The sequence below is a fragment of the Triturus cristatus genome, chromosome 1_2 (assembly GCF_964204655.1).
Source record: "Triturus cristatus chromosome 1_2, aTriCri1.1, whole genome shotgun sequence".
In the NCBI taxonomy this organism is placed as follows: Eukaryota; Metazoa; Chordata; class Amphibia; order Caudata; family Salamandridae; genus Triturus; species Triturus cristatus.
The window spans coordinates 885,752,834-885,772,558 of record NC_140580.1 but is presented as its reverse complement, the minus strand read 5'-3'; the positions used below and the strand labels follow the sequence as shown (position 1 = coordinate 885,772,558).

The 19,725-nt window shown below is 50.5% G+C and overlaps 1 protein-coding gene across 20 annotated transcripts in view; it reads right to left on the bottom strand.

The window, feature by feature from the left end:
- Positions 1 to 19,725, bottom strand: part of LOC146868219 (cyclin-dependent kinase 11B-like) — a 459,040-nt gene that overhangs the window by 164,896 nt on the left and 274,419 nt on the right. For all 20 annotated transcript variants that reach the window (XM_085609447.1, XM_085609482.1, XM_085609460.1 and 17 more), the window contains one exon: positions 5,853 to 5,960. In XM_085609447.1, coding sequence (XP_085465573.1) covers positions 5,853 to 5,960 — 108 coding nt within the window. The remainder of the gene's footprint in view (positions 1 to 5,852; positions 5,961 to 19,725) is intronic.

Sequence of the window (19,725 nt, the reverse complement as noted above, 5' to 3'; positions counted from 1 at the left end):
GGAATCTTGAATTCCTTCATCCTGGCGTCGAACTCCTTCTTCCTTTGAAGGATGTTCTCCATTTCGGCCTCGAGCCGCCTCTTCTTTTTCTCCATTTCGGAGATGCTTTCGGCGTCGACCGCGGGTCTTTTCGATGAAACTTGCGTCGACGTCGAACGTTCTTTCTGCGTCGATCGGCACGTTTCATGGGATGATTTCGACGACCCTTGCCTTTCGGCGTCTTTCTGCACCTGGGAGTCCTTTTGTAAGGATCCGCTGGGCCTTTTGTCCGAAGTTCCCCCCTTGGACGTCGAAGCTTTCGGCGCCGGGGCTCCCTTCGTGGACTTTGACTCAGTTTTTCTCGAGTCACCCTCGTGTTGTCGAGGTACTTTTTGTTTTGCGCTCGACGATTCTCTTACCTCGTCTTCTTTTTTCTTGTCGGTCTCTACGACCGTGAAGTTTTCGGCTGTCTCGGCGACGTTGTCCTCGTCGTCTGAGGAGAGGCCCAGAGCGTAGAGCGTCGGGGGCTTCCCCTTGCCGTCCATGTTGGCGTTGGCCCTTCTCTGCCGCTCTCTCACCCTGAGTGTCTTCGGCGCGAAGGCTGAGCAGGCGTTGCAGTCGATACTCTGGTGATCGACCGGTAGGCAGAGGTTGCAGACCGGATGCTGGTCTCTCTGCGCGAACTTGTGGTGGCAGTTTGGGCAGAACTTGAATGGCGTCTTGTCCATTTCGCTCAGGGTCTCTGAGCGTGCATTCTCCAGGGCTGTCGAAGAAAAAGGCTCGCTGGTCCTCTTTCTTAGCGCTCCTGATGAAATCTGTTCAATCTCTGATGTCTTCTCTTGATTCTATCGATGAAACTCGCTTTTCTTCCTTCTTCCTCCGAGTGAATTTCTGGAGCTTCCCGATGTCGATCCAGACCCAACGGCGGAAAAAAGAATCTGAAGATGGCGCCCCAAAGGTGGGACTTCCGCAGGAAGCACGACGACGTCACGGGAGGTGCACCAAATGGTGGACGTCGACGCCCACCTGGGCTACAAAAAAAAAAAAAAAAAAAAACAAAGAAAAGACTACGAATCCGGACCCAACCACAAGATCGCGGAATAATGCACAGCATAGTGAATCCAGAAAGATTCACGCTGCAAAATCTCCAGCTTTTGGTCATCCCTCGCTTCAAATTTTCTAGGTTAGGTGGACGCAGCTTCTCCCACCTGGCACCTAAGCTGTGGAATTCTCTCCCACTTTCCCTTAAGACTGAGTCCTGTCTTCTGCCTTTTAGGAAATCCCTGAAAACCCTGCTCTTCTCACACTCCCGTTAAGTTTCTTCTGTCCTACCTTGGTAGTCTATCAGCGCCAGGAAACCTATGGTGACAGTGCGCTCAATAAATTCCCCTTAACATTAACATTCCTCGGAATCTTCTTCGGGGACATCGGGACCCTCATCGAAGATGTTCACTGGTTCCGGGGCTGGTCTGTGTGCCATGATATAGTGTCGAGCTCTTCGATCCCGAATGGTCTTTTTGGATCGAAATGCGGCGCAGGCTGGACAGCTGGACTCGTGATCCGGCGAGAGGCACAGGTTGCAGACCTTATGATGGTCACTGTGTGGGAATTTTGCTCCACACTGGGGGCATTTTTTAAACGGCGTCCTTCCAATGAGCCGTAGGCCTTACGGCGCGGATAGGTCCAATCGCCCGCGTCGACGTCCGGAACCGGTCCGATGAATTCGATGTCGAATGAAGGTGTCTCAATGTAGTTTTAGAAAAGTTTTTCGCTTCGAAAGCTTGTTTTTTAAGTTTTCTACTGGAGTGGAAAAGTTACAACCGAAACCAGATGGCGGAAAAAAACAATCTGAGGATGGAGTGGTGTGAGAAAGTGGCTCTGTATATACTGTGTTAAGTATAAAGAGGGATTCCCAGGCGGAAAACTTAAAAAGACACCATACTAATTATGGCACATATAAATTACAGCCCATATGTTAGAACATGTACAAAATCAAATTGAGCAGAAAACCATATTAAAATGATTTAAAAAAGTTTATTTTTTATAAAAAACACAGTAAAATCAAAACTCCGTTACACCCCACAAAATGTAGTCCTATATATTTGGGAAAATTTCAGGCCCAACCCTACCAATGGGATTATGCAATAATCTCAACAGTAGATAATTTTATCTAGTTCCTATTGTGATCTAATATACTAAACAGAGAGACAAAAACAGACAGTTAATTTTGTCATTATTCTAACACATCCGTTTTAAAGGTTTAAAAATGCTGATCTTCGGAACACTCGGATCATAATGTATCTCAAGGAAAAGCTATTGGTACGGATTGTGTCAAATGATAGCGTCGACGCGTTTCGATGTTTTTAGCTATGGTCCATCTTTATCAAGACAATAATAACGTCCCTCTTATTATAGGCACTGGTTGGTTGCTGTAGTTACTCCCTCCTTATATCATCACGTCCTGTTTCCACATGTATAGTAGGATCAATAGGTCTTTGCCATTAAAATAGGTGAAATCTCTATCTGCACATACAGTAGTCAATTTAGGTTAAAAAAGCACTCATCAAATTTGTGCTTGCATTTATAGTTGAACCATATTTTAAGAACATCCACTGCCTTGCTGGCCATATGGTCTCAGGTTATCTATATACGCTTATGCGGTAAAATGGGGAATGCGTAATTATCCCAAGGATAGCCCGTTCTTAGCTGCTGATAAAATCACAGACCACCCTGTGGGTGTCTTTCTGTAGCAGTGGGCTTCGCACTTGCTCACGTATTCAATATGACTGGGAACCCTTGTTGTTCCTCTTTAAGTACTGCAAAACGCCTCTCCGGATTAGCCCCGGTCTCGGAGGCTGAAGTAGAATCAATTCTGCATAATGGACTATATGCGCTACCTCAATTTGCGCGGTGAATGTTATCGTCGCGAAAAACCTTATAGGGGATTCTCCGCAGCAAGACGCTTCGCAAGTTCTCCCGTGTTCGTTATACTGTTCCTTAATAGGTACAGGGTGTACAGAGTCCACAGACCCCAAGGGTTTAACAGAGGTCAAAGTTAGATATAACCTTACTCTCCAAAGTGGTAGCCTGGTCGAGCAGTAAGGTAGTTTCAGAGGACAGTGTAAAGCATTTGTTGTACACACTCAGTCAGCAAATGGTCTCACACACTCAATAACTGAACTCTAGGCCAATGGTTTGTATATAAAAAAAATATATGCTTGTTTTATTTTAGAACCAACACTTGGAATTAAAATATACTTTCTCGATAGGAGATGTTTCATAAAAATACTTTTGTATATGCAATAGACTTTTTAGTAAACAGTTACAAGTAGTTGCAGTAGGCAACTCTATTTCTAAACACAATACATTGAGCTCAATGATAAATTCAAATTATATGCAACAGATCACTTTATAGTTGGGTAGTTGGAGGATAGGTAGGTACCCTGGGATTGGACACAGAGGGTCGTGGGGCGCCGGGTGCAGGGGTGCCTTTTGATGTCGGAAATCTTACCCTCTGTTGCTCGCGGTTGGGGTGGCACTCTGTTCTGAGGCTGCAGGCTTCTTCAGGATAGTCGAGGCGGGTCCTTGGGTGCCGGACTCAGGGTCACAGTCGCCGTGGGGTCGTCCTCGTGGGTTTAGTTCACTCCGGCACCGGCCAGGCTTGGCGGGTGCAGAGTGGGCTGGGATCGCGGTTCCGGGCTGCTGCCAGGGGTGAAAGGTAGGTTCTGAGTAGAGCCTCTACTCATGGGAGTCCCAGGGGATCAGAGTTCAAAGGTAGCCAGGTTCTCCGGGGTTTCTGAGGTTGCTGGCCACAAAAGATGCCGGGTTTGGAGCAGGAGCAAGTTCGAGGTCGACAGGCCGGTAGGGCTGGGGCCAAAGCAGTTGGTGTCTCCCTCTCCTTCGCAGCTGCAGGGCAAGTCTTCTTTTCTTCTCGCTCTTCTTGCAGTTCCGGAATCTGGAATCTGGGGAAGGAAGGTTCAGGGTGCCTATAAATACTAGATTTAGGGGCGTTACAGGTAGGTGAAGGCCAGGGACCAATGGGTCCTTGTCCTGGGGTGGGTACACCCCCTATCCTGCCTCTCTCCTGTGGGAGGGGGGCAGTAGCCTAATCCTGATAGGGTAGGGCCTCCCATCTTCAAGATGGCGAGAGCCCGGAGATGTGCTTCACCTCGCCTCCCCCACCTGAGGGGTGGGGTGGGCAGGCTGGCACATCCCCTGTCCTTGTATGGGGTTTCGGGCCAAGCTTCCTGCCAGAGTGGGGGGTTGCAGTGGCCTGGGGAAACTCCTAGAGGCGGCAGGCCTTTGAAGCTTCCCTTTGCTCATCCTGGGGGAGGAGATTTAGCACCTCACCCAGGATGTGCATTGTTGCAGGCCCGGGAGTGCAGGGGCTCTCCCACCCAGGGGTCCAGCAACATGTCTGCTGTGTGGCAGCCTAGGCAGCCTCAGAACAGACGTGGATTGTAGGTTAGGTTTTAGGGGGCATCTCTAAGATGCCCTCTGGGGTGTTTGGTACATTAAATCCCACACTGGCATCAGTGTGGGTTTAATGTGCTGAGAAGTTTGAAACCAAACTTCCCAGTCTTCAGTGTTGCCATTATGGTGCTGTGGAGTTCGTGTTTGACGAGCTCCCAGCACCATGTACTCTTAAATGGCAGCACTGCACTTACAGTGCCCGGGAATGGACCTGGGTACTGTAGGGGCACAGGGCTCCTGCGCCCACACCATGGGCATAAGGCACCCAGCCAGAGGGGTGACTGACATATGCCTTGGCAGTGTAGGTGATGGGCATGGCACACAGAGATGTGTGCCATGTCGACTCTTCATTTTGTCCTGCACCCAGACACTCAGCCTGCAAAGGCAGTGTGTGTGTGTAAGGGTACAGGGCCTCTAAGGGTGGCACAATGAGTGCTGCAGCCCTTAGGGGCCTTCCCTGGTCACAAGGCCCTGGGTACCTAGGGTACCATTTACCAGGGGCTGACATGTGGCCAGGGTTTGCCAATTGGGAGTTTGTGTGTTTTAAGGAAGGAACATAGGACCTGGGCACCTGATTGGCAGGAGTCCAGGGTACACTCAGTCAAAGTACAGTCAGCAATTTAGCAAAAAGTGGGGGCATACCATGCAAAAAAGATGGCACTTTCTCACAAGTGGATGCCCATGCGCACTGTAGTCCAAGGGAGGAGTCACCTATCTCGTGACCAAAGACTTCTTCCGAAGACGACAACAACCTGCAAGCATCCAAGCCCAGCACCAGATGGCGATCTATCCTAAGTGTGGCTCTGCAGCTCATATGTCTCGAACAGAAGGTTCCCCTTCTCTGCTTGGATTCTCGTGTGGTCTTTGGCGATTTATTTTGTTTTCCAACCGCTAGTCTTTTTCTCAATAAATTCTTCAGAGCTCCTCTGTCATGTATCCAGGCCCAATGGCAGAAAAAAGAATCTGAAGATGGCGACAAAACACAGGAACTCACAGGGGGACGCCGTCTGACGACACACAAGGGGTGGAACACACCACCAAATAGTGATCGCCGATGCCCACATAAAACCACAAAAAAAAAGATACTGGAAAGTTTCCAGACCCAATGACTAGATGGCAGAATAATGCACAGAATGTGAATCCAGAAAGGGAACCATGCTGCAAAACTCTATATCCAGTCCTAGAGAGGAAGTATGGTGTGCTACATTATATGGACAACTGTTTAACTGGTCATTCAACACTAACAATCTTCACCATATCTACCTAATGATTCTTGAGCAAACCTAAAATATAAGTGAGGAAGAAAGGTCAATATGAAAACCAACAAAAAAAAATTAAGGGAATTCTTAAAAGGCCATGCACAAGAGCACACATATACAAAACAAGATGAAGAGTTGTACCTTTGCTCCCAGTAATAACTCTGGGGCTCTGTACCACAGTGTTACCACCACTGGAGTGTAGGGTTTCAAAGGAGATCCATACTCTCGAGCTAACCCGAAATCACCAACCTGAAAATAAGAGGCACAATAGAAAATAATTAAGAGCAGAAATTCAAGACACACGATTGCAGCTCTTTATACACAGCCAAAACCAATCCTTAGCCATTTCCTAAATAATATGATCTAAACTTGGTTATAAAAAGATACTTCATAGAAATGCATTATTTAGCACTTATTTAGTAACACAAGAATTTCTTTTAACTAACTTTTCAAATGACCACTAAGAAACAAGAAGTTATTCGAGCCTCTGACTAGCTTACACCGGCTGCTCCATCCCCTGTGCAGGCAAACCCCTTTTAGCCTCTACCCGACGCCATTCTGGAGCTCCCCAAACCTCTCACTCTGTCAAAGGCCTGATCACAATATTCAGTGCCACAGGTATCTATATACACTGCATTACAGAAATAGATCGAAAACAAAAGTAGTTCCTTACCTGTAAGAATAGTTTTGCAGCATAGACTATCCTAGATTCACATACTGTGCATATTCGGTCATTGAGTGGTTGGAGTCGGAAAGCGCTTTTCTTTTTTCTTTTCTCTTGGATGGTTGTGAAACTTGATCCCCCTATTGAGGCTACAACCCCCTTAGTGTGTGGGCAAGCTCTCAGATTATTGTTTTCCCTTTTTAGGTTGAGCCTAGCGCAGCGCGCATGCGCTGCTTTAGGAAAACAACCTCTTGGAGTCACTCTGGACTTTTCACACGCTCGTGCGTGATTTTTTAAAGCATTTTTTCTATTGGGCTTTGCGTGCGAGAAAGTGGCTCTGTATATACTGTTCCCAAATAGGTACAGGGTGTACAGAGTCCACAGTCCCCAGAGGTTTGGCAGTGGCTAAAGTTAGATATAACCTTACTATCTAAAGTGGTAGCTTGGTCGAACAGTAAGGCAGTATCAGAGGACAGTGTAAAGCATTTGTTGCACACACTCCGCCAGCAAATGGTCTCACACACTCAATAACTGAACTCTAGGCCAATGGTTTATATATAAAAAAAAAAAAAATATATGCTTGTTTTATTTTAGAACCAACAATCGGTATTAAAGAACAAGTTACTTACCTTCGGTAACGATGTATCTGTAAGAAACATTAGTTCGATTCCTCACCTTATAATATCCCCAGGCGTCAGGCTGGATCCGGAAAGATTTTTGTAGCAATACCCCTTGCGCGTCGCTAGGCGTCGTCTGCGGCTCCGCGTCAGTCGTTGGCGTCGTGCGCCGGAATGACGGAGTACTTAGACGCCGCCCTCGCGCACTGACGGCAGTTCTTGTACATAGCTTTCCGCGCCAGGAACGCAGAGCCATGCAAGAGACTGACACTGGTGACAAAAAATCTAGGGCCCAGAAAAGGATAGGTTTAATCCTAGATGTCAGTTCGCAGGACGGGGAGGATGGGTGGATCGGTGAGGAATCTAAGTAACTAATGTTTCTTACAGATACATCGTTACCGAAGGTAAGTAACTTGTTCATCTGAAAGAAACACGTTAGTTAGATTCCTCACCTTAGAATAGATACCCCAGCAATACCAACCCCGGTGGTGGGTCTGCGAACCAAGATCACACCAGAAACTCCTGGAGAACAGAACGGCCAAAATAGCCATCTCTCCGGACTTGGCTGTCCAGGCAAAAGTGCTTGGCAAACGTGTGCAGTGAAGCCCACGTCGCCGCCTGACAGATGTCCTGCAAGGGAACTCCCCGGCCCAGGGCAGTAGTAGCCGCTGTGGCCCGGGTGGAATCGGCCCTCAACCCAACAGGAGGGTCCTTTTTTGCCAAGGAGTAACAAAGTTTAATACACAACACGACCCACCGTGAGATGGTCCGTTTGTGTACTGCTTTCCCCTTCTTAGCTCCTACGTATCCAACAAAAAGTTGGTTGTCCACCCGGAATGGTTTGGTGCGGTCCGAATAAAAGGACAGCGCTCGTTTTGGGTCCAGACGGTGGAGCCTCTCTTCCTCTTTTGAAGGATGCGGAGGCGGAAAGAAGGTGGGCAACGTGACAGATTGCCCGATGTGAAAGGGGGTCACCACTTTTGGTAGAAAAGAAGGACGCGTCCGGAGGACAACCTTGTCCGGATGAACAGAAAGAAAGGGAGGCTTAGATGACAGAGCCTGCAGCTCACTCACCCGTCTAGCCGAGGTGATAGCTACCAGGAAAGCAGTTTTCAGGGTCAGACGACGAATGAGACAATTGTGAAGAGGCTCAAAAGGAGCGCACATCAGAAAGGTCAGAACAAGATTCAAGTCTCACTGAGGCATTACGAAGGGGACAGGAGGGAACATGTGAGTAATGCCTTTGAGAAAACTTGAAACAACAGGGGACTTGAAAAGAGAAGGCTGATCAGGAAGCCGCAAGTAGGCAGAGATTGCAGCAAGATAACCTTTCAAGGTGCCCCAAGCAGAGCCCTGCTGGGCCAAAGAAAGAAGAAAGAGGAGAACCTCAGAAAGAGGGGCGGAAAGGGGATCCACAGCCTTTGCTGTGCACCATGCCACAAATTTGTTCCACCAGCAGGCGTATACCATCTTTGTGGAGGGGCGCCTGGCTGCCAGAATGACATCACAGACTTCAGGAGGCAAGTCAAATGGCATCAACTGCCGCCGCTCAATCTCCACGCATGGCGGTGGAGGCTGGACAGGTTCGGGTGGAGGACCGTCCCCTGCTGCTGCGACAGAAGGTCCTCCTGAAGAAGCAGTCGTATCTGGGGATCAATTGACATACTGAGTAGCTCGGGATACCAGTACCTTCGTGCCCAATCCGGAGCCACCAAGATGACTTGGGCCCGGTCGCGCCTGATCTTCTTCAGCACTCTGGGCAGAAGTGGTATAGGCGGAAAGGCGTACAACAGACCGCAACTCCACTCGCGACGAAAAGAGTCTCCGAGTGAGTGCTGCCTTGGAAATTCCAACGCGCAGAACTGCTGATATTGCGCATTCTCTTCGGTGGCGAATAGATCTAACCAAGGCTCTCCCCACTGCAGAAAGAGACCTTGCGCCACGTCCGAGTTCAGACGCCATTCGTGATCCATCATGCACCGGCGTTTGAGTTAGTCTGCTCTGGCGTTCAGAGAGCCCGCCAGATGTTGAACCACCAGGGTGATGCCCTGGTGTTCCAGCCATGTCCAGAGGCGCAGAGCCTCCTGACAAAGGGTCCACGACCCCACCCCGCCCTGTTTTTGCAATACCACATGGCGGTGGTGTTGTCCGTGAACACCTGCACGACACTTCCCCGGACAGAGGGAAGGAAGGCTTTCAGTGCAAGCCGGATCGCTCTCAGCTCCAAAAGGTTGATATGGAGTTGAGCCTCCGCCGGAGACCAGAGCCCTCTGATCTCCGCCTCACCCATATGGCCCCCCCCATCCCAGGAGGGACGCGTCCGTCACTACTACGTGCTCCGGTTGGGGTAGGGAGAGGCATCTGCCGCTGACCCAATCGCGGTCCGTGAGCCACCACTGCAACTGGTTCTCAGTGCCCTCCGAGATTAAGACATGGTCGGACAGGTTGCCTCGATGCTGGGCCCACTGAAACTTCAGGTCCCACTGCAGAGCCCGCATTCCCCACCTGGCGTAATGCACCAACAGGATGCAGGAGGCCATCAGCCCCAGAAACCGCAGCACCAACCTGACCGAAACCCAGGATAGAAGCTGAAAGATGGGAATCAGAGCCTGAATATCCCGGACCCGCTGTTCCGGAGGATAAGCCCAGAACTGCGCCGAATCAAGAACCGCTCCGATGAAGAGGAGCTTCTGGGAGGGTCTCAGGTTTGACTTCGGCACGTTGATGGAGAACCCCAGCAAATGCAGGAGGTCGGCCGGAGTCTGGAGGTGGGAGACGACTTGCTGGGGCAAGCCCGCCTTCAACAGCCAGTCGTCGAGATAGGGGAAGACTGGAACCCCTGATCTGCGCAGATGAGCTGCGACCACCGCCATCCCTTTTGTGAACACCCGAGGGGCACTGGTGAGGCCAAAGGGGAGCACGGTGAACTGAAAGTGCTCCTGACCCACCGTGAACCGCAGGTAACGCCGGTGGACCGGCAGGACGGGGATGTGAAAATAGGCGTCCTGCAAGTCCAACGCTACCATCCAGTCTCCAGGGTCGAGGGCAGCCAGAATCTGAGCTAAAGTTAGCATCTTGAACCGTTCCTTCCGGAGGAAGGTGTTGACGCTCCTGAGGTCCAAGATAGGGCGTAGGCCCCCTTTGCCCTTCTTGGGAACCAGAAAGCCCCTTCGGACGATTTGCAGCACCCACCTCTCCGAAGTGATGGAGCGCCAGTGGAGCAGGTGATGGCGAACTCTGCCGCCCACTGGCGTGGAATGGGCCTGAAAGCTCGGACTAGGAGGGCTTTGAGGCGGATGCTGCCGGGGTGCATGTGGACTGACCAGCACGTTGTCCTCTAGTACAGCCACAGCGGAACCCACGTCCGCGACCGCGTTCAGGTTGGTTCTGCGGCCGGTGGCTAAGCGGACGTGAGGAGGCGCCCCTTCCTTGGCCACGAAAGGGGCGAAAGGCGGAAGTTTGCGGCCGTGGGGGCGAGAGACCCAAGGACGTAGCCGGGGAGTCCTTAAAACGAGCCAGCGCACTATCCGCCTTCTCACCAAAAAGGCGAGCGCCATCAAAGGGCATATTCATGAGGGTACTCTGGACATCCCCCCGAAAAAGACGTGGACCGTAGCCAGGCGTGGCGCCGGAGCGCCACCGTGGTGGAAATCACCCTACCCAGCGAGTCCGTGGTGTCAATTCCACACCGTATGGCATGTCACGCTGCTTCTCGCCCGTCAGCAAGTGCCTGGGAGAGACGTGTCCGGGCCTCCTCCGGACACAGGGGCAGCACGTCCTCCACCGCATCCCACAGAGAGTGGGAGAAACGGTCCAAGAGGCAAGCGGTGTTCAAAGACCACAGGCCCAAACTCAGGGAAGAGAACAGTTTCTTTCTGAACTGTTCAGGGCCTCTTGGATTCCCGATCCAGAGGAGTGGACGGGAAGGAGGATTGGGAAGTGGAGGCCTGGATAACCAGGCTCTCGGGGGTGGGGTGTTGGGACAGGCAACTGGGGTCGCCCGGAGCAGGGCGGTGGCGCCGGGCCACGTTTTGATCCACAGGAGGAACTGTGGAGGGCTTGGACCAAGTGCCCTGCAGAACGTCGATGAGGGCCTCATTGAACTGCAGCAGAGGCTCTGTGGAGCTTGCTGACGGTTGAAGCACCTCTGTGAGGATATTAGTCCTCACAGCCACAGCAGGCAACTCAAGCCCCAGGGCTTCGGCCGCCTTGCGCAGCACCACTGAAAAAGCTGCACCTTCCTCCGAGGCCACAGTCGGAGGAGAGATGAAACCAGCGTCCGGTGAAGTGTACAGACCACTGGCATCCTCCAGTTCGTCTGCCCAGTCCTGTGAAAGTTGGCCCTGGATGGCCATAGGCTCCTCAGACCCCTCCCAGTCACCCCCGTCATCCGATTCCTGATAAACAGGAGGAATGATCGGAGCCGGACGGTAGATGAAACGCTCATCCATCGGCGTCGGGTGCCGCGCCGGGTCCGGACAGGGGCTAAACCGGGGAACGGCGTCGTCCGGAGACAGCGCCGGAGGTGGAACTGGTGTCGGCGCCGTCGGAGGAGGCGTCGTGAGGTCGACCGGCGCCAACAGAGATCCAGGCCTGGATCCCTCGGGGACCTGCGGCGTCGGGACAGAAGTCGTCGACTGCACCGGGGCCGGTGCCGCCGGCACGCGAAGTCGCCCAGACGAGCCCGCGGGGCCCGAAGGCGCGCCGGCAGGCATTGACGGCGGAGCCAGGCCCCTCATGGCCGAGAGGAAGGCACTGACCTCCGCCGGAGTCGCGTCAGTCCCAGGGACCGGCGGATATGGAGACAGATGCGGCTCCTGTGGCTCCGACGGAGCAGTCGCGCGACCGGCGAGGGGAGTACGAAAAGCGGTGTCGCCTCTTGGACTTCTTTGATCGCTTCGACTTACCCGAAGACTTCGAGCCCGATGATGGTGACTGCGGCTCCGCGACCGGTCCTTGGACCTCCTCCTGGACCGTGAGCGGCACGGAGCAGAGTGCCGAAGCTCGAGAAGCTTATGGGACCGCTCCCGCCTAGCCTTCGAGGTCAAGGCCTGACAATCGGGGCACGACTCCGCGTCGTGGTCGGCCCCCAGGCAGTAAAGGCACCGGCGATGGTGGTCCGTCACCGACATCAGTCGATGACAGGAGTCACAGGCTTTAAACCCAGGCATCCTACCGGCACCAGAGTCAAGTCGACAGAAGACCAAAAAGAGTAAAGAAGGTTAGTCAAAAATTGACTAAGGGATAAGCTCTTCCCGGATCGGCGCTGTCTGGCGCGGAAAAAAGAAGAAGAACTGACGTCAGCGCGCGAGGGCGGCGTCTAAGTTCTCCGACAACGTCATTCCGGCGCACGACGCCAACGACGGACGTGGAGTCGCAGACGACGCCTAGCGACGTGCAAGGGGTATTGCTACAAATATCTTTCCGGATCCAGCCTGACGCCTGGGGATATTCTAAGGTGAGGAATCTAACTAATGGGTTTCTTTCAGATATATAATTTCTCAGAATGAGATGCTTTATATAGATACTTTTGCAATATGCAATTGACTTTTGTAGAAAGTTACAAGTGGTTGCAATAGGCAACACAATTTTAAACACAATAATGCTTTGAGTTCAATGGAAGTTTCAAGTTATTTTCAACAGATTACTTTTGGAATGCCAGGACTGGATCCTAGATTTGGTCCTGGGTCAGTACTTGGAATTAAGTTATAAAAGTCGACTTAATTACCGTGATGATTTTTAGACAAAATTTTGCTATTTTAAAAGTTGACACTTCAATGATTCCCTATGGCAGAAAATTCAAGTTGCAGGTACAGTATGTTCTCGTTACTTTTGTAATCCAGTACTGGGTGCCTAGACTCAGTACTAGGACCTTTATCCAAAACAGGTAAGTAATTACGTTTTCAGAAATTATACGATTTTTAAAGAATATTTAAAGTTTGCAGAAGTTGACACTTAGAAGAAATTTCACAGAAAAACAGTCAATGATTTCCTATGGGAGAAAATTGGGTTACTGGTTAAGTACAGTTGTAAGTATTTTTCAGAGTCGGTGCTGGGCATCAAGATCCAGCACTGGGAGCTCACCTAATAGCAGGTGAGTATTTTCGTTTTCGTTACTCTGCTGATTTTGGTGAATATTTTAAGTTTTGAAAGGTCCACACAGAAGAAATTTCAGGAAAAAACAGTCAATGTTACCCTATGGAGAAAGGAATATGCTACTTACCAGTATGCATCTGTTCTTGGCATGTAGAGCTGCAGAGCCACACACTTAGGATAGTAGATCGCCATCTGGCGCTGGGCTCGGATGCTTGCAGGTTGTTGTCGTCTTCGGAAGAAGTCTTTGGTCATGAGATAGGTGACTCCTCCCTTGGACTACAGTGCGCATGGGCATCAACTCCATCCTTAGATTGTTTTTCGCCATGATGGGAAATGATGGAGTTTGTTGAAAAGAGAGAGATGTCCATGTGTGATGTCTAAGTAAGACAATGCTGGAACAGATACAGGTCCCGGGGAGGTGGGTCTGCGTGTGTGGCTCTGCAGCTCTACATGCCAAGAACAGATGCATACTGGTAAGTAGCATATTCCGTTCGAGGCATATGAGCTGCAGATCACTCACTTAGGATAGACTATATAGCAGTGTCTCTCCTAGCCGTGGTCACCTGTATCAGTTGCAGCAGTTTGAAATAACGTTTTAAGGACAGCCTGACCCACAGAAGCTTGTTGCTTTGCTTGCACGTCAACACAATAGTCTTTAGTGAAGGTGTGTGTTGTAGACCATGTGCCTGCCTTACATATATCTTCTAAGGGAATGTTTCCTAAGAATGCCATGGAAGCCCCTATTTTAATATAAGAACAACTTTGTTGCGGTGTAATTGTAAGAATGGTTCTTGTATGGTTAAAGCCTGGATTTTTCTTACCCTTCTGAGGGATGTGATAGCGATAAGGAAGGCCACTTTCCATGTGAGGAACTGTAGTTCGCATTTATACAGAGGTTCAAATGGGGGTCCCATGAGCCTTGTAAGAACAATGTTTAGATTCCACTCTGGAGAGGGTGGTAATCTGGGAGGAATAATCCTTTTAAGTCCTTCCATGAAGGCTTTGATCGCAGGTACTCTAAATAGTGACAAGTGTTGTCGATTTTGTAAGTAGGCTGCTAATGCTGCTAGGTGGAGACGTATGGATGAGTAAGCCAAATTACATCTTTGCAAGTGCAGTAAGTAGTAAATGATGTCTTGGATGGATGCATCCAACGGGTTAATATGATTGTTAGTGCTGTAAATGGCAAATCTCTTCCATTTTGCAGCATAGCATGCTCTAGTGGTAGGTCTTCTGGCCTCCTTTATAATATTCATGCATTCTGGTGGCAGGTTTAGGTAACCGAACTCTAGGACTTCAGGAGCCAGATCGCTGGATTCAATTGACCTGGATCTGGGTGTCCGATTTCTCCATGGTTCTGGGTTAATAAGGACGGGGAGAGGTGTAGTTTTTGGTGTGGAACTAGCGAGAGTTCCAGTAGTGTTGTGAACCACGGGTGGCGTGCCCATGTGGGAGCTACTAGGATCAGTTTGAGAGACTGTTGCCTGAGCTTGCGTACCACTAATGGAATGAGTGGGAGAGGCGGAAAAGCGTACGCAAATCTGCCTGACCAGTTCCTCCATATCGCATTGCCCTTTGACTCCGGGTGGGGAAACCTGGCGGCGAAGGTTGGGCATTTTGCGTTTTCGTGTGTGGCGAACAGATCTATGTCTGGTTGGCCCCATTGTTGGAAAAAGGGCAGCAGGACTTGTGGATGCAATTCCCATTTGTGGATCTGTTGAGTTTGTCGACTTAAGAGATCGGCAACTTGATTGTGAACCCCTGGAAGGTGTTCTGCAAGTAGGTATATGTTCTGGGGAATGGCCCATCTCCAAATGTTCTGTGCGAGCTGGGACAGCTGAAGAGAATGTGTGCCTCCTTGTTTTTGTATGTAATACATGGCTGTCACGTTGACCGTCCGGATGAGGACAGTTTTGTTCTGAAGATGTAGTTGGAATGATTTTAGTGCTAGGAACACTGCTAGCAGTTCCAGGTAATTGATATGGAGCCCTTTCGGTTGAGTGGTCCATTTGCCCTGAGTGGTGTGCCCAAGGAGATGGGCATCCCCATCCTGTGAGGGATGCGTCCGTTGTCAGCACAATCTGTGGAATAGGCTCTAGGAACGGCCGCCCTTTGGACAGGTATTTTATGTTCCACCATTTGAGAGAGCGATGTGTGCGGCTGTCCACCAACACCAGATCTGTAAGTTGTCCGTGAGCCTGGTTCCACTGACGTGCTAGACATTCTTGCAAGGGACGCATTTGAAGTCTTGCATAAGGCACAATGAAGATGCATGACGCCATCATGCCTATGAGTTGCATGAACACTCTTGCTGGAAGAGAGTGTTGGGTTTGAAATTTTGCAATAAGAGCTTGTATATTGGCTATCCTGGCTGGGCTGGGATTTGCTAGGGCTTTGGAGGAGTTTATGGTGGCTCCCAGATACTGATGTATGTGAGAGGGTTGGAGATGAGATTTGGGATGGTTTATTGTGAATCCCAAGTTGTGTAAGATTTGGATAGTTTGGTGAGTGTGTAGAACACATTTGGTGAATGACTTGGCTTTTATTAGCCAGTCGTCTAGATATGGGAAGACATGAATTTGTTGTCTTCTGAGATGTGCTGCTACTACTGCTAGACATTTGGTGAATACTCTGGGCGCTGTTATTACTTCAAATGGAAGGACTGTAAACTGGTAGTGTTGTCCGTCCGCCACAAACCTTAGGTACTTCCTGTGAGCAGGATGCATGGGAATGTGGAAGTAGGCGTCCTTGAGATCTAGTGTGGCAAGGAAATCACCTTGTTGTAGTAGTGGGAGCACTTGTTGAAGAGTGATCAAATGGAAATGATCTGAGTTTATATACAGGTTTAGGGGTCTGAAGTAGAGTATTGGTCTTAGAGTCCCATTTTTTTGGGGGGGGGATTAGGAAGTATAGTGAGTATACCCCTGTACCCTGATGTTGTAAGGGAACTGGCTCTATTGCGTGTTTTTGAAGCAATGAGAGAACCTCTTGTTTGAGGAGCGTAAGATGGTCTGGTGACATGGAATGCTGTTTGGGTGGTATATGAAGAGGGGGGGAGGGGGGGGGGGAGGTGTGAGTTCCAGGCAGTACAGTAACCATACTGGATAATTTGTCTTACCCACTTGTCTGTTGTGTTGGAGTTCCAGACAGGTAGGAACTGTTTGAGTCTCCCCCCTGACTGGAGTGGAATGGTCTAGGGGGAGTGGAGGAAAGTCACTGTTTTGTGGCAGGGGAGGTACGAGTGTTGGTATTGCCTCGTAGAGGAGGTGTCAGCTCCCATATTCTTGGAGGCTCCTCTGTAGAAGGAGCGTCGAAAGGAGCCACGTGGTTGTGGAGACTGTAATGCTCCCATAGACTTAGCAGTCTCTGTGTCTTTTTCATCTTTTCAAGGGCAGTGTCTACTGTTGGCCCAAATAGCTGTTCTTGGTTGAATGGCTGACTAAGTATGGTAGTTTGTACCTCTGGCTTAAAGCCTGAAATGCGTAGCCAGGCATGCCGTCTAAGGAGCACACTTGTGTTTATTGCTCTAGTCTGTGTCTGCGGCGTCAAGCGCACATTTAATTGACGCATTTGAGATAAGTTTTCCCTCCTGGATAAGGTCATTTGCCTGGGTTTTATATTGGTCTGGCAGATGTTGTAACAGATTCTCCAACTGGTCGTAGTGAGCCCTGTCATAGCGTGCTAGTAGAGCTTGGGTGTTGGCAATACGCCAATGGTTAGCTGCTTGTGCTGCTACTCGTTTGCCAGAGGCTTCTAACAGTTTGGATTCTTTGTCGGGTGGTGGTGTATCTCCTGTGGTTTGGGAGTTGGCGCGTTTCCTAGCGTTGGAAACAACCAAAGAATCCAAAGGGAGCTGTCCTTTGATGTAACAAGGATCTTCAGGGGCAGGCCTATATTTCTTTTCTATTCTTGGGTTAAGAACCCTGGCACGGACGGGGTCTTTAAATACCTCTGGGGCGTGTTTTATGACTCCTTTAATCATAGGAAAAATTTGTACAGACTTTTGAGACTGCTCAAAAGTGTCTAATAGGAAGTCTTCCTCAGGTGCGTCAGAGTGCATGGTGACGCCATGGTAAAGTTCTGCTCTATTTAATAATTGGCCAAACCCCAGGTGGTCATCTGGAGGTGACGGTTTGGAGGGATATGGTTGAGGGTCAGGCATGTCTGGTAGAGGGAATGCCCAATCATCCAGTGGTGCGGCATCTCGATCCGTGAATGGATCATTAGGATCACCCCCTCCCCCTAGGTCATCATCATCATCATCATCCTGTGGAGGTGGTGTATGTGATGGAGAGGGTAGAGGCAAGGGTAGTGTAGGCAGAGGGGGTAGGGTAGAAGGTAGTATGGGAGAGGGAGGAGGAATAGGTGATGTTGCAGAGTCCTTCTTGTTTATAGGAACTGGGGCAGGTGGTGTGTCCAGTTTCCGTTTTTTACATGGCACCGCGGTGACATGTCCAGTCTTTGGATTAATATAGATCATTTTCTGTCTTGGATCAATGGGATCTGGATGGAATAGTTCTTGTTCCTCGGGAACAGTTTTTGGCGCCGATTTTTTCGGTTCCGATCGAGGTTTTGGTTGATCGGTGGAGTTTTTGGCTTTAGGAGTTGTGTGAGTCCTTAGCCGGTGGTTTTGGTGCCGATGATGGTTTCGGAGCCGAAGTTGTATCTTTCAGCTTGGGAACTTTTGGTGCCAGCTTATCTATGGGCTTCGATGTTTTCGGTGCCGAAGGCGTTGGAGCCGATTTCCGTGCCGAGAGGTCTTTTGTCTTCGGTGCCGAAGGAACAATGATATGCGGCTTGCTCGGGCCTGAGCTACCGGAAGGCTTATGTTTTTTCGGAGCCGAGCCCGGAGGCGGGGCTTCTGAAGGATGTTTTCGGTCTCGACTGAGGCCAGCAGGCGAAGTCTTGACCCATGCCTTTGGTTTTGGAGGGGTTGGGGCAGGGGCAGTAGTACTCGCGCGTTGCCCAGGTGTAATGGGGTCGTCTGCTTCGGAGATGATTTGTAGATCCTCGGAATCTTCTTCCGGGACATCGGGACCCTCAAAGATGTATTCTAGTTCCAGAGCTGGTCTCTGTGCCATGATGTGGCGTCGAGCCCTTCGATCTCGAATAGTCTTTTTGGATCGAAAGGCTGCGCAGGCTGGACAGCTGAACTCGTCGTGTTCTGGTGATAGGCACAGGTTGCAGACTTTGTGGTTGTCACTGTGTGGAAATTTTGCTTCACACTGGGGGCATTTTTTGAAAGGCGTCCTTTCCATGATCCGTAGGCCTCACGGCGTGGATAGGCCCAGCGGCCCACGTCGACGTCCGGAATCGAGCCGATTAAATAGATGTCGAGTGAAGGTGCTTCGATGGTTTTGTGGAAGTTTTTCGCTTCGAAAAGCTTGGAATTGAGATTTCCAACGGAGCGGAAAGGTTGCATCCGAACCCAATGGCGGAAAAAAACAATCTAAGGATGGAGTTGATGCCCATGCGCACTGTAGTCCATGGGAGGAGTCACATATCTTGCGACCAAAGACTTCTTCCGAAGACAACAACAACCTGCAAGCATCCGAGCCCAACACCAGCTGGCGATCTACTATCCTAAGTGTGTGATCTGCAGCTCATATGCCTCGAACATTGAGTTATAGGCTAAAAGGTAAGTACTCGACTGGCAGAGTTAAGGTTCTGGGCATAGCTTCAGGGGTCTCCCAGGGTCAGGTAGGTACAGTTGGCACACCATCAGCGGCACAGGGGCGGCCGGGTGCAGAGAGTTAGGCCCAATGTTATCCTTTGAGAGGTAGGAGGGGCCTTGGTTGGTGGCTGCTGACTAGCAGGCCACGCGGCTGTGGGAGCTGGGCTCCTGGTCACTTAAAAATGTAAATTGATACTTGTATAGCGCACTACTCACCCGCAAGGGTCTCAAGGCGCTTGTACGAATACCACTGTGGAACCCATCCTGGCTTTCCCTGTGAGGTGTCCACTCCTGGGCACCCCCAAGGTGGAGGCCAGGCATCCTTAGCGTTGTGGGGGCCGTTGTGGAGATTAAGCAAGCTATTGCCCAGAGTTGCAGAGTGAGACTCCATGATTGGAATAGGCACCGAGGCGAGAATTGTCAGGTCCGTGGAATTTTGAGCCCAAGACCCGCCGAGGCGGAGAATTGAACCCTGGTCCCGGGCCAGACCTCTGCATCAGGGTCTCCGGCTCTAACCATTGAGCTACACTTCTCCACTCAGGGCAAGTGGGGAAGTAGATAGGTGTAGAGGTTGCACTGCCAGGGCCACTCGGGCGGATGGGTGCAGGGTGCTTGTGAGCCTTCGGGCGCTCAATTGATTTCAATGGGAAAGCTCCGGTTTAGAAAAAGACTGCAAGCTCGGGGCCGAAAATTCTTCAGGTGCCACCACCAGTTAGAGAGGTAAGTTGAGTAGTTGGAGGATAGGTAGGTACCCCGGGATTGGGCACAGGGGGCAGCGGGGCGCCGGGTGCAGGGGTGCCTTTTGGTGTCGGGAAATCTTACCCTCTGTTGATCGCGATTGGGGGGGCACCTGGTTCTGAGGCTGCAGGCTTCTTCAGGAGTGTCGAGGAAAGTCCTTGGGTGCCGGACTCGGTGTCACAGTCGCTGTGGGGTTGTCCTCGTGGTCTTTGTTCACTCCGGCAC